The sequence below is a fragment of the Balaenoptera borealis genome (assembly GCF_965194805.1).
Source record: "Balaenoptera borealis genome assembly, contig: HAP1_SCAFFOLD_1898, whole genome shotgun sequence".
Lineage (NCBI taxonomy): Eukaryota > Metazoa > Chordata > Mammalia > Artiodactyla > Balaenopteridae > Balaenoptera > Balaenoptera borealis.
The window spans coordinates 20,373-35,550 of record NW_028122359.1 but is presented as its reverse complement, the minus strand read 5'-3'; the positions used below and the strand labels follow the sequence as shown (position 1 = coordinate 35,550).

The 15,178-nt window shown below is 39.9% G+C and overlaps 1 protein-coding gene across 1 annotated transcript in view; it reads left to right on the top strand.

Annotated features, from left to right (window-relative positions):
- LOC309622253 (ventricular zone-expressed PH domain-containing protein homolog 1-like) overlaps nucleotides 1-15,178 on the top strand; it is a 55,331-nt gene that overhangs the window by 19,787 nt on the left and 20,366 nt on the right. Inside the window, exon 3 of the mRNA XM_082409379.1 lies at nucleotides 14,013-14,130. Coding sequence (XP_082265505.1) covers nucleotides 14,013-14,130 — 118 coding nt within the window. The remainder of the gene's footprint in view (nucleotides 1-14,012; nucleotides 14,131-15,178) is intronic.

Below are 15,178 nucleotides of genomic sequence, written 5' to 3'. Positions count from 1 at the left end.
CTAGTGGATTTGGTGGTGAGAAGATGAGTGAGTTCTTTTTTATGGCTTTTCATCTTTTTCAATGAAATAAGAGGTGAGGCCATCAGCTGAAAGTGGAGTCAGGGAAGGAGGAATGGAATGTAGGAGGTTTGAGGAAAGAGAAAGTTTGAAATGAAATTCTCACAGAAAGGAACCATGAATTTGCTAGAGAAAGCTGGCAGGACTGTCTGGCACCAAGGAACATCCATTTGGGTTCTGAGATAACAGATTTAAACTAAAACAGACAGATGATTTTCTCCAGCAGTGATCAGCTGTTCAGGGGCTAAAATGGAGTTCATCCAGGCTTGGGCTTTTGGTTGCGTGGTAATGAAATGGTGAAAAGTTTCAAGGTAGGGGAGATCTGTGTTTGAGAAGATGGAGGGTAAAGATGTAGACCAAAAGAAAAGATTTAAAATGCTGAAGAGGAAGAGTCTACACCTAGGAGACTCCACTTGAGAAACAGAAAGATGGTCTTTAGAGCCCAGAAAAAAGCAAAGTTATTTTCTGAATGAAGACAATGGATTTGTGCTGAGCTTCTCTCCACAAGACCCCTCTACTTCTCCCAGCACCAACCTATGTTCTACCATTCCCCTTGGAAACAAGGGCAGAAGCTCATCCATGAGCTCCTCACCAAAGTGAAGGCAGACAGACAACGGCTGAGAGGCCAGATGAGGTTAAATGTGACTACGGCCATGTTTACACCATGCTCTGTGCATGAGGCTTGCGATGCTGGAAGCATTTCCCAATGCTTAAGTATTGGTAATACTCCATGCTTGAACATTAGCTTAAGCATAAGATGAATTTTTATCACAGTTTATCTAGTATCAGTGGACTTGCACTCTTTCACCACAGCCATGTAATAGTTCCTCTGGGATTACCGCAATGAACATAAGGAGAGGCTTGAAGATGAACAGACTCCTTGAGAACTGACACGTCCTCTGGAACTTTTATAAGCATGACTTTTATTGATGTCTTAGGACCACTGAGTTTGGAAGTCCAGCCAGATTCTAAACTTTGCCTCCCTAAATTCTGTCTCTACCTTCATTTGGATTCACTCTTTCTTTCCCCTTAACAGCCATACATTATAACAATCTAATTGAGCCCCTCATTTAAACAATTCCATACATACAATTCATTATATTAAGTGATTGCACATGATTTTGTAAACACATTAAACCTAAGTGACAGTTCCATTCACTGTTTAAAAACTAGAAAATTATTACCCTTTTACTTGGCTAATTAATACACACTATTAATATCCCCCTAACCACCATTCACATATACTGTGCTTATGTTGTACATAAGCTTTTTTAAAGAAATTAAAATCGGCATAAATATTTTCTTCGTTTATTTTAAATCCTGGCTGATCACATGTATTGTGTTTCCTTCATGTTTCACAAGCCAGACTGTCTTATAATGAAGCATGTCAATTTTACTACTGTAGTGAACATTCCTTCACAGTCAGCCAGATGTTCTGCATCAGTCAAGGAAATTAAAAAAAGAAAAAGAAAAACCCTTCAGAAAATAGTTAACGAAATAACTCTATTCCTGGGGGAACAGAGGCATGCAGTCCCTCTGAAATGTCTGTTCTAATTCAATAGTGGTTTAGGTTCTTTTCTTAAATAATCAGTGCATGAGTACAATCTTTTTCTTTTTCCCTTGATGCTATCATGGATATTGTATGAATGCCTACAGACACTGGGCACTGAGCTAGTAGACAAAAACAGCACCTCTTTTCAAGCAAAGTGGAAGCGTAGTAGTTTGAAGCTCAGGACCTGGGTTTGAATCCTGGCTTCACTACTTACCAGTTCTTTTATCTAATTCCCCTGTGCCTCATCTTCTTTACCTGTGAAGTGCAGAAAACACTAGTACCCAGTTCACTGGGATGTTATGAGATTTGGAAATATATGCAAAATCACTGAACAGTGACTGGGACATACATAGTAAGAGCTCAATAAACCGGAACTGGTATTGTTTTACTGCACTTCCTGTGCAAGACCCCTCTCAACAAAATGAATGACAAAGCTTTCATCTTTTGAGAATGAGCTTTATTTTCACAATAGCCAAAATGTATCCAGGCTTAAGTCTCTTATAAAAGGAGACTACTCAAACTGAATAATAGGGCTTCCCTGGTGGCACAGTGGTTAAGAATCCACCTGCCAATGCAGGGGACACGGGTTCGAGCCCTGGTCCGGGAAGATCCCACAGGCCGTGGAACAACTAAGCCCCTGCACCACAACTACTGAAGCCCACGCACCTAGAGCCCGTGCTTGGCAACAAGACCGCAATGAGAAGCCTGTGCACCGGAACAGAGTAGTCCCGGCTAGCCACAACTAGAGAAAGCCCGCGTGCAGCAACGAAGACCCAACGCAGCCAAAAACAAATAAATAAATTTATTTTAAAAAACCTGAATAATAGTTTCCAAGTTAAAAGTTGGACTTCACTAAAGTAATGAAACTTTTTCATGTGTGGCTCACGAATATACTCTAAAAACAATTCCAAAACAAACTTCTAAAAAGGCAGAGGCTGTGTCATTAAAACGTGTGTCATCATCCAAGTTTCAAGTTTAAGACTCATTTCAAGATATAAATTCTGGGGTTTTTTAGTCTAAAAAATCATAGCAATTTATATATCTCAATACTAGACATATCAAGAAGGAGAAGAATCAGTGGCACTATTGGCTTTTTTTGTTTTTTAAGGACCCTGAAAGTTGCATGTAGATTGGCAAACTTTTGGTTCTAAGAACACATGACCCTCTTTCCCTTAGAGGTCACAGACTGTGGAGTAATCTTCATGTTTTTAAATTCAGTAAACAACTATTTCCTAGAGTCTAATTATTTTCAGTACATCTTTGAATTTTTATACTATTTTCAATATAATTTTGGGTTCCTAATGAAGACCAGTCTGAGGGGAAGGAGCCATTTTTTTAAGTCCTCTGCTAAATACAGTCCAGAGTATCATCTGACGCCTCATTCCAGGGTCTGGTAATTCCTTGCACAGTCCCACTTGTAGCCAACGCAACCACCCACATTGCACGTAAGCCCCTTTCTCCGTGATCTTTCCCCAGAGCTAATGGGAAGCATTAGAACACCCTCACTCCAGTGCTGGTTTCACTGAGTAATTCTCGGACCTTAGCACGCCAAGAGTCCCTGGAGAGCTTGTTTAACTGCAAATTCCTGGGGCCTCTGCAGATCTTGCAAGGGGTACTTGCTTGGGTGGGCCTGGGAATCTGCATCTTAGACGAACGACCCAGGAGATTCTGAGGCAGTACGTCCCACAGTCTACTCTTACAGAAACACCGGAAAAGAGGCAAAGGCACCTGGAATCCAACTGACTTGGCTTGAATCACATCTCCACCACCAACACGCTCTGGGAATCTGCTCAAGTTGGTTAACCTCACTGAAACCCACTCGCCTCATAGGGTTGCTAGGAAGGGAAAATGAGATGATGCATTTAGTTAAGCACCCAGCAGAGCACTGGCACAGAGTAAGTGCCCCATAAACAGCACCTGTAAAACCATTACTTCATAAACTTCCAGACTGTGGTTAAACCACCTGTTTAGTTTTCTCTTTTTGGATTTGTAACAATTTAGATATATTTATGGCCCTGCTTTGAATTTTTTCCATTTTCACTCCTTTTGTGAGAACTGAGTGCTGTGGTCTGTGTCTGAGCAGGGCTCAGATACCTCATTATAACCCTATGTGTGTGTCTAATTATTCTCTAAATGGGCACACCTCACTGCACCCTTTAATCTCAGCATCTCATTAGAGTGCTCCATTTGCCACCTTGTTATTTCCCATCCCTTCACCAAGATCCCCTTTTTTTTTCTGCTCCTCTTTTCAGTCCTCATATCTTCTTATGCCCATTTCTTTATTCACAGTATTAAATTCTTCCTTTTATGCTTGTCTTAATTCCCTCCTTTCTGCACAGCTCATTACATCCCTCCATCTGTGAACCTCATTATGCCATTCCATTTTTATCTCATTACACCCTCATCATGCACATATTATTAGCTCCCCCATTCATACACAGCACTGCATTCTTTCTCTCTGCTTCTTATCACAACCTGCCTTTTCCACCCTCCCTATTTAATGCTTCCATTTATAAATCGTATTACGTCCCCCACAAATGCCTTTATCATTACATCCAACCATTTATGCATCTCATTACCCCACTGCCCAGGCACATTTCTATGTACATTTCTATTTGCTCATCTCATTATGGCCCCATCGGACATGCACACGTCATTACCACCCTTTCAAATGTTCACGTTGCATTACATCCTTCCATGTTTGCATCTCACTATACCCAGTATTCGTAGGTTTGACAACAAACTAACGAAAACAAACAGATAAATATGTTACTTGCCTTTAGAAAATGAAATATGTTTCTCAGGCGCCTGATATCAGTGTTTCTTAAACAAGTCATTCATTTCGAAAGATTTGCATATATTTATCTAGCTGAGACAAAAAACACTGTATATTTTATACGCATAGAGAGGAGCGTCTTATCTTACTTTGTTCATATCATCATAATTATCACTGCTTTGTATTACTTCTCTACAGTGTACAAAGTAGCATAGTTATCCATGAATTGATTTGTGGCCACAGCTCTCTGAAGGAGGCAGCTTAGGGATCACAGTCATCGTGCAGATTGAGAAGTACATTGAAAGCACTGAGAAATTAAGATATTTCCCAAGAACTACTAGTGAATGACAGTAGCAGGGCTCAAACTCAGATCTTCTGGCTCCCAAACCTACATTCTTTATACCATCCCACTGTGCAGAGAAGAACCTTATTTCTAAGTATCACTTGTGTCATGTAACCCATTCTGTAACACTTCCCTACCGTAGACTGGGTGCCAGCATTCTTTAGGTTTGGTTTGTTTTCTAAAACAAAACAGTAGAACGTATTTCAAACACTTTGCATTTCATGTATTCGTCTCTGAGTTTGAAGAGCTAGATTAAAATAAGCTTTCATATGGAGCCACTCAACACGAATAAATGCAAAAATCAGGAGAAATAAATGGTCCTTTAACGACCGTCACCACTGAGGCCAGCCTCACACAGGCAAAATGAGGAGATCCCTCTACAAGGGATTTGAAAGGCACCAAGGAATCCTCTCCACATGCAGTATCTTCCTTCCTTACAGATTCTAAGCCCCGCCAGTCTCTTTGCTTCACTGAACTGTGTTCTCTGCCTCACTTTTATTTTTTTTTAATTATGAAATAACTGACAAATTCAGGAAAGTGCAGGAAGATGATATCCATTCCCACCACAAGATAGAAGAGGTGTTTACATTTCTTCCATATTTACTTCAAATATTTTCCTTTACAGAAAGAAAGAAACTGTTGCAAATACTCTCCTGAGGTCGGTGTGTGTTATTTCCGTGAATGTTTTGTACCATTGTCTTAAAATTTTACATATGTGTTACCGTATTGCATACATCTTTTGTAATATGCTTTCTGTGTTTTAAAAATATATCAGTTCATACGTGTAGATCTAGCTCATTCATTTTACTATCTGTGGAATTTTCCATTGGGTGAATAGACCAGAGTTTGCTTTATCCCTTTCTCTACTGAGGGGTAGTTCATCTTATCACATCTGTCTTGATCTCTACTGCTTCACCAATGCTTAGCACTGTGCTCTGTTGAAAGACTAAACGGAGACATTTGAAATTCCCATATCATGGGAAACAATGCCTTCTCCCTAAGTCCGTGATAAGAGTCGGTTTTATCCCCTTGATCACTACTCCAAGTAGTAAACAAGTCGACAAAATGATCATTCTTAAAATAAAACTAGACCCTGGCCAAATGTTGTTATGCACTAGTGTATTAAAATAATTGCACCCAAAAAGGGTGGTCTGATACCCAGAACCTGGAATGCTTCTGATGACAGCAAAAGGCAATAAAGGTAGAGAAAAATACAATGTTTTCTACAGAAGTGTGGTTGATTTTCCCCATGGTTTAAGAAGCAGTGGTTTTAGAAGTCACTGGAGACTGTTGCCAGCCCCTGATGCAGTCAAACCACGATGACTGTGGTCACCAAAAGCATGGCCTATTTCAGGCATTAGAAAGGGTTGTTAGATGGAAATTCCTCGAGAAACTTCAGAGTCTAGAAAGACCCTTTATTGTGATGTGGAAAAGGAATTCTTCATGCTGTGCTGGTGGGAATGTAAATTGGACAGCCATCCTGAAAAGCAATTTATCAGAACCTAGAGAAGTTAAAGATATGCATAATGTTAAATTTTTTAATGTGTCATGCAAACAAGGTTTCTGGAGCAGAGCAGATTATTATTATTTACAGCAGATAACCTCACCGCTTCCCCTTTGCCTCAGTTGTTTACCCTCAGGCAACACGATGAGAACCACATGTCATCCTATACATACCAAGGTCTGTATTATAGGTAAGGAACCCTGAAAATATGAATCTGGATATTTACATAGGGGAAGGACAATGCCCCCACTCATCTGAAAGAAGGGGAGAAAAATCTTTGCTCCTTGGGAAGGATGCTGAGTTCTTACTCTTACCTTTTGGGATGCAGATAAATCGCTCCATGGAGAGGATAAGACTAGTGTCTCCAGCTTGATAACCCAGGGATGTCTCCAAATCCTGGGTCTCATCCCCACCTTGAAATGTGAACACATACTTCTGGGAAGATAAATCTCTCTAGATGGTCTCTCACTTTCTGATTAGTTATGAATTAACTTCTAAAGCTTTTTCTTTTAGCCCAGGTCCCAAGTTTCAGTGAAATTTGCTCAGAAAGCCCAAACTGTGCACAACCATAAAAATATTTTCTCTATATTCTTATACATACCCTATGATCCAGCAATTTCACTCCTGAATGATTATCCCAGAAAAATTCTTGCTCATGTCCACAAGGGGACATGTATGATGAGAATATTCATTGTTGCATGGTCCGTCTAGGTGCAAAGGTGGAGGCACCCTTGATGCCCATACTTAGGAGAATGGTTATATAAAATGTGGTGTGTGGTGAAAATGCACTAGTAAATCACATTGCAGCAGTAGAGGCAACAAACTAAATACACATACAAAACCATGTAGAGATCTTGAGTGAAACAAGCGAGAAATAGAATGTGGTCTATGATATAACATATTTGTGAAAATGACAAATACCCTAAACATTGCTACATATTTTTCAGGAATACATACCTGTTCAAAGACATATCAAACCCCAAAGAGTGAGAACTTATATAAAGGGGAGATGGGAGGAGAGTCTGAGAATGAGAGCAGTATCAGGGATAAAGGAAGAAAATTAAGACAGCAAGAGAAGGACCTCACCCCCAACAAAATAACCTACAGGGCTGAGGAGTATGATTATCTCACTAACAGATTCCAAATGAAGAAAAAGAAAGCCTCTCCAATGAGCTTTTTCCACATCAGCACCCTCTATGGTCTAGTACACATGATAATACATAGTAGTACTAGATGCTCAATACATAGTTGTTAAATGCAGGTGGCAACCACTGATTAGAAAAAAAAAAAAATCACTGCAATTCTTTGTTTTCCAATATGAAAGGAGATCCCATGGGAATGCAGGCTTTCATTGCCAGTAGTTCTGGTGATTACGTTTACTGCTGACACCCTGTAGAAATGCCAACATTTTCATGACATTTGAACATTGGTAGTCTTTTGCCCTTGCTTCCACTCTGATAAAAAATACTTTGCTGGTTTTAATGGGCTAAAATTTAAAAGAAAATGATACAGCAGAAACTAACACAACATTGTAAATCAACTATACTCCAAGAAAAATTAATTTAAAAAAATAAAATTAAATTAACCACTGGGGGAAAAAAATAAAACAAATTGGATCCTTAAAGAAATTAATTATGGGTTTATCAAACATTTATGAAGCTTCACCCAATTTGCCACCTTTATTTTGACTCAATGCATATGCTTATATTAACTTTTCCATAAACTACTTTATTTAAACTCTTGTCATGCTTACTGCCAACATTCTGTAATCAAAAAAATCACTTTTTTTTGGTCCTTAGGTGAGTGTGAAAATTTGAAATCAAATCAAATATTCTATCATATTTATGAATCAAATCAAATATTCTATCATATTTATTGGTTCTTGAATGAAAGAATTCTTCAAAACATCTCTCTGAAATAAATCAAACATGGGTGCTTTCTTCCAGCCACTTGGAGCCAGAACTATAGAATTGTCGTGACTTGCCAGGAAGCAATTCAGTTCTTCTCAACACACTGGGATTCAAAAGATAGGAAGAAGGTCAAGTCTATTTCATGATCTATAGTGATAGTAAAAAGCTTGCCACTTTGACCTCAAACACTCATGTGTACTTAGAGTTCTTTTCCTAATCTGGGATGGAAAAAGGAGAGACGATGGAATGTAGCACATGTACGACATCCATGTTGAATACTGGAGCACACTGTGAGTTCTTCCAGGTCAGCACCCTTGCCACCTCTGCTCAGAATCTGTCTCCCAGCTGTTGCCCACCTCCCTCCTCACACATCCCAGCCTCCTGCCAAGTTTCAGATAAGTCCCAACAAGTTCAGTATTCATGCCTCAACTCTTCCTTCTGTATTGCAAAATTTGGAATAAAAACATCTGTGATTATCAAGAGTGGAATTTTTGCTCTTGCAACCAGATTATGTATTTTGTCGTATGAAACCAAACTATTGTGGAAAAGTATGAACATACGCACATGAGGGTTGACAAATTCCTCAAATACCAATTAATGGAGACAGATCAGCCATCCCCACATCTGTTCCCAAGGGTGTAGAATTAATTTCCCAGTCAGTGCATGCCAGAATAACTTGGGGAGCTTGTTTAGAAATGAAGATTACCAGGCCCAAACACGGACTTATTGGGTTAGGCTTCCAGAGGCAGACCTGTATATGATGTTTGTAACAAATTTCCCCAGGATTCCTGTTGCCAGTACCTCCTGAGAACTGGAGATCTGGAAAAGCTGAGGGTCTTGAAAACAAGCAGTCAACATGCTATATTGATGGATTCAGGCAAACATTCTCCTTCAATTACTACATTTTATTCTAAAAACTTGTTTTATAAAGTTAAATAAAATGAATTCCTGTAATCTACATAGAGACACAGGTATTTTTTTAAAGTAAATATGTTCTAAAAGAGCTTAATAGTCATAACTGAATAGACATGAAAATTGAAAACCTAAATGCCACTGCTGATATAAATGTGGCTCAATTAGCAAAAATTTGGAAAAATTCGTTGAACAGCTCCTATGGGCAGAGTGCTATGCTAATTAATTTCAGAAGCTACAAAATAATATAGAAATTGTTAAGGAGCTTTAATCCAGTTGAGAGCCAAAAAAGTCACATCAGAAGAAGGTTAATAATAACCACAGCCAAACACAAATAAAGGTGTGTTCTAGTTTCCTTCTGTGAGAAATACTGTGGACCCAGTGGACTGCCTTCTCATGTCCTTGGAATACAGGACTGTGTCTCCTTCATCTATTTGTCTTTGGTTCCTGACACCAGGTGCTCTTAATTCTAAGTGATATGAATTGAACTCAACAGTGATATTTCTCAGAAATTGAAATAAATTTTTTAAATTAGAGCATAAATATTCTTTAGTGTCTCTTTTCCTAGTTTATTCATTCAACATACAGTTAGAACATGTGCATTAGAAATAACCATAAAGACGTAAAGCGTTAATATTATGTGAAAATATTGAAGATTGTTTAAAAAAAACTCTTGTTTACATTTCTTAAAACATGCTTGAAGTATGTGCCGAGAGTTGATCCTATTAACCATAGGCACATAGAGCGTGTGAGGCAATCCTACGTTTCGTATCTGTGCAAAAATAGAGTTAGAAAAAACAAAAAAAATAGAACAGAATTTAAATGTGCCAGAACCCAAAGTTCTTCCAGATGTATCCTTTCACTGATTTCTGGAAAACTGTTTCGCAATACCCTCTCACAGTACATAGACCATGTTATAAGATCCACTTTGCACTTTTACAGAATCGATAGCATTGACTCATGCTGTCATTGTCATCAAAACAATGTTGTAAATATCCTCTCGTCTTTCCAAGCTGCCTGGCATAGTTTTCCCTTAGGAGGCTTTGCAAGAGACTTTTTATATAGTTTTCCAAATTCCTACTCCCATTAATGACTTTTTTTCTAAAACTGGACAAACATTTACTTAATCAGCTGTTTTAAAAATATCATTTTCCCCCTCCAAGGGCTTTTACCCCTTTTGAATTAGATGGTGTTTATCAGGAAAATCCTTCTTAGTGCATGCTTACTATGATTATGTATCTTTTTTCTTTAAGTCAACAGAAATAATACGAACTTCAATATTCTTTGGGTTTTATTGAGGCCTGATTTGGTGTGTACTTGAAAGAATGTGACCACTCTAAGTAGAAGCATCATTTTCATTGAAAATTGGCCAGCAGTGTCCCCTTCTCTTCTCCTTCAGAGTGCAATCTCAGTACTGATGCCTAAAACTGCATAACAAATCACCGCAAACCTAGCAGCTTAAAACAACATGTATTTGTTATCTCACAGTTTCCTTGAGTCAGGAATTTGCTTGTGACGGACGTAGCCGGGTTCTCTGCTCAGGGTCTCACAAGGCTGCAGTCAAGGTCTTGGCTGAGCTGTATTCTCATTTGGAGGCTTGAATGGAAAGGGCCAGCTTTCAAACTTGCTCAGGGTGCTGGCAGAAATTTGGCAGGGTGGAGGGGTTGTTGTAGGACTGAAGGGCTGGCTCTCTTACTGGCTGAAGGCTGCCTCTAGGTCCTAGAGGCCACCCACAGTTCCCAGCCATGTGGCCCTCTCCATAGGCAGTTCACAATGTGGCAGCTTGCTTCTTCAAGGCCAGCAGGAGAGTTTCCCTATGCATCTGCTGGCAAGATGGGTTTTGTGTGTGTGTGTGTGTGTGTGTGTGTGTGTGTGTGTGTGTGTGTGTGTGTGTGTGTTGGGGGTGGAGGGAGGAGATACATAATAATACAATAACGAAATTAATATCCTATCACCTTTGCCATATTCTTGTTAAAAGCAAGTCACAGGTCCCTCCCACACTTAAGAGAAAGGGATTATACAAAAGGATGAACACCAGGAGATGGGAATTATTAAAAGGTCACCCTAGGGTCTGTCCACCACAATGCCATTGAATGGAAATACTCAATGAGTGACCCTACTTAGATCTAAATGATTTTGATCACTCTTCTGGAGTCTAGTTGTCTTAAAGGAAGTTTGTAATTCTCTAACCAAATCAATTTTAGTTCTCTTGCCTTAAAAAAACAAAAAAACAAAAAAAAAAAATATAGCAATTCCTGGGCAAGGCCTAGAGAAGCTACAGGACCCAGGAGGGTAAAGAAGATGAGTAGGAGAGAGAAATAATGACCTCAAGCACATTGAAGAAGTCAAAATTCCAAAAATTTAGGTATCACGAGTTGATGGTTTGTGTTTGCTTGTTTTGTGATTTATTTTGCTTTGATTTTCCACCAGTGTTTGGAACTACCTGTGTCTCATTTGTCTCTCTATTCAAAGTTGACTGTTACTGCCAACTTCAACAGTTCATAGAATTACCATCTACTTCCTCACTCAGTCCCCTTTGCACGACACCTAAATCCTCTGAAGAAGTAAGTCTGCTTTTGACTTGAGAACTTGAACACTGGGATCTCGCTTGCCATCTGTCTTAAACTTTTAAAGTAACTTTTTGCCAAGACAAATGTGGATTATAAGCAACAACCTGGGACATTTCTGGTCTCAGAACAGAAAAAATAAAGGAACTCTTAAGTATTATTTTAAGTACTTTGTTTGCTAGCAGTGTTTGTGGTGAATGATAAATTGATCCTTAATTGTGTGGGAAATAGAGAAGTGATCTGCATGCCAATGGCCAAGTATAGACTTCAGAGACTTAGCAGTTTTGAAACTGATATTTATGAACATCTGCTTTTTCCCCATAAATTTTAATATGGATTTCATCCTTTGAAACCTACAAAACTCCCAGGTGCTTCTTCAGTCTTTATCTTGGAAACATGCTTTTTAAAAAAAAAATCTCCTTTTTTTTCATTGAACACATTCAAAATCACTTTTGCTAAAACAACATTTCTTTATAAACAGTGCCTATTGGAATGCCTAAAAGATGGTATTAAATGTTAGCAGCTCAAAAAACTGTATTCAGCATTTTGAGCCTCCAAAATGTCCAATCCCAGAACACAAGCCGTAACAGTCTTAATAAAGGATGCTGAAAAGTATTCATTTCTAGTCCCAGTTTATGCCTTTCTTTATCCCACAGATATTTATTTAATGCTTGCTTATTTTTAGTGCTGACATTAGAGCAGCCAATAAAACAAAGTCCCTGCCTTCATTGGGTTTTTGTTCCAGTGAGTGTAAATGTTCCTGAAAAAGAATTCACTTTAAATTTTCATAATACTGTTCGTATAGTTCATTGCAAACCAATGATATTCATCCATTCTTGATGTTGGACTAGATTCTGGGGATATAACTTGTGAACGTAGTAGATATGTTTCTGCTCTCAAGGAGCTTAGAGTTTAGCATACTTCTCACCTGTGTCAAGAAAGGCAGACCCAGGGAACTTTGAGGTAGGATCTGGGTAGCCACTGATCATTCTCTATTTTAGATCCACTGTAAGCAAGGCTAGCAATGCCTCCATCCCTTGGCTCTTGGGCATACTAAGAGCTGTTACTATGGGTAGAAGATGAGTGTATGGACCAGAGGAAAGGAAATAAAATCACAGCTCAATAGACGACAAACAGATAAATCAGCTGGGCACGTGCAAGGCTAGAAAAGACATTAAATCCCTGCTAGGAAAGTAACTTTTTTTTCTTTTTTAAATTAATTAATTAATTTATTTATTTATTTTTGGCTGTGTTGGGTCTTCATTTCTGTGCGAGGGCTTTCTCCAGTTGTGGCGAGCAGGGGCCACTCTTCATCACGGTGCACGGGCCTCTCACTGTCGCGGCCTCTCTTGTTGCAGAGCACAGGCTCCAGACGCGCAGGCTCAGTAGTTGTGGCTCGCGGGCCTAGTTGCTCCGCGGCATGTGGGATCTTCCCAGACCAGGGCTCAAACCCGTGTCCCCTGCATTGGCAGGCAGACTCTCAACCACTGCGCCACCAGGGAAGCCCCAGGAAAGCAACTTTTTAAGAGTGCAATTCTGGCCACCCTGTAGCAGAGGCTATAAGTCATTTGCATAATAGGAAAGCCTCAGGAGGATAGTAGAGCTATTTAATTTGGTTAAGCTAATAGTTTTCCATCCATTTACAGTGTAATGGAACCTCCCTCCTCTGCCTCTTAAACAGGAACACATTGGCAGGTTGCCACAGGGCACATAATACAGGGGCAGTCTTCTTGGTGTGTCAATTCTACTCAACCATTCAGAGGGGAAAAGTTAATTAATTTACTGATAAGTAATTTAAGGCATTATTTTCCATTAAAACCAGTGCAGCCATATAATGGACTAGCATGCAAAATTTGCAACCACTTTTAAGATAAGCATGAAACTAAAACAGGGCTGGAGCCAAGGGCTGAGGGATTAAACCCTCTCACACATTTTCTATCAGCCCCCTGTGAAGCCAACCTAATAAAAATAATTTTTTGGTATGGATAATTGATTCTCAATGTTATGTAGAGTGTAAATAAAAGACAAGTCCCCCAGAAACATTCCTTTCAACCACACTGCCACTTGGATACCCCAACTTTTTAGAAATTCTGGAGCTGCTGTTACATGTAAGAAAATTCTGGGCCACTTCACTTCCCCACAACCTGACATCCAGCCCTGGGGCCCATGCTCGCTGCCTTCTGCATTTAAGAGCGCTCCCCAGGAAGAGTTTGAGCTGGCTGCTGTGTTCCAAAATGGGCCAAGAGAGGTTTGCTCAATGCCCCCTCCTTGTCCTTAGCAGTGAATCTGAGCCCTGGACGTCCTGCTTCCATATCCCATTTTCCCCCTCTCAGAATGCTATGCGGCAGGCGGACCCACTTATGTTCTTTGTGCTTTGTGTTCCTGAAACAGGATCTGGACCAGGTACAGCTCCATCTGGAAGAAGTGAGGTTCTTTGACGTGTTTGGCTTCAGCGAAGCAGCAGGAGCATGGCAGTGCTTCATGTGCAACAACCCTGAGAAAGCAACTGGTAAGAGCCTCCCTCCCCTGGCTGCTAAGAATCACTTGTGCCCCTGGGATTTACAGGGAGGCATGATCCCCACCATTCTGGTTGGCTTTCTTATTGCATAAACATCCTAAGTTGGCATAATGCACAGAGGTGTGCCTGACTGCCTCTGCTTCATGCTGAGAAAGGTATCTCACCAAAGTGGGAGTGAGAAAAAGGGAGGATGTTGAAAGGGAGAGAAACATAAACGAGAAATGAGCAAGAGAAACAATGCCTACAATTATATGGCTATCAAGAAAGTGGTACTGGCCATTTTGCCCATTTCAACCCCAATGACCCTGAGGGTTAGAGAAAAACAAGCATCCTGTCAAGAACCCCAAAGGAATGAGACGACACTAAATGAGTGAATGGTGACCTCCTCATCTCATAGTCCTCCCTTACATCTTTGCTTGATGATTGAACTGGGTGAAAAGTGAGACATTTAAAGAGTAGGGAATTATTTGAGAAATCGCTTCATAGCTGGTTATTTACCCTTCCCTTCCTTTCTGCTGCCCAAGGAACTTGGTCTACTGACCTTGCCTAAAAAATAATCATTGTTAGTGAATCTGAGCCAAGCTCTATGTTAAACATGTCAGTATCTCATTAACCTTCACAATAATCTCATAAGGCTAGTACTAATATTATCTCCATTTTGCTGATGGGGCAACTGAGGCACAGAGGGATTTGGGAACTGCCTGAGGTCACACAGGTAATAAGTTAACAGCATCTGGATTTGAACTCAATCTGACTCTAGAGCCCACGCTCTTAACCAGTTCTCCATGCTGCCTCCCAGTTACGCTTGCCCCAGTCTGACCAGTGGAAATAGGTCGATAAAAAGTCTAATCTTCACAAAGTTATGCTGTCCTTGGGAACAGAATATTTTATCGCCAATGTGCCCTCTTAGAAGGCATAGAGTTCTCAACACTGACACTGCTCAGGAACTGCAGTTTAGACCAAGAGAACGGTATTAAAACACTGTTGAACACAAACCACTTTGTAGATGAACCATCCTCTAGAGAGCCATTGATTATAC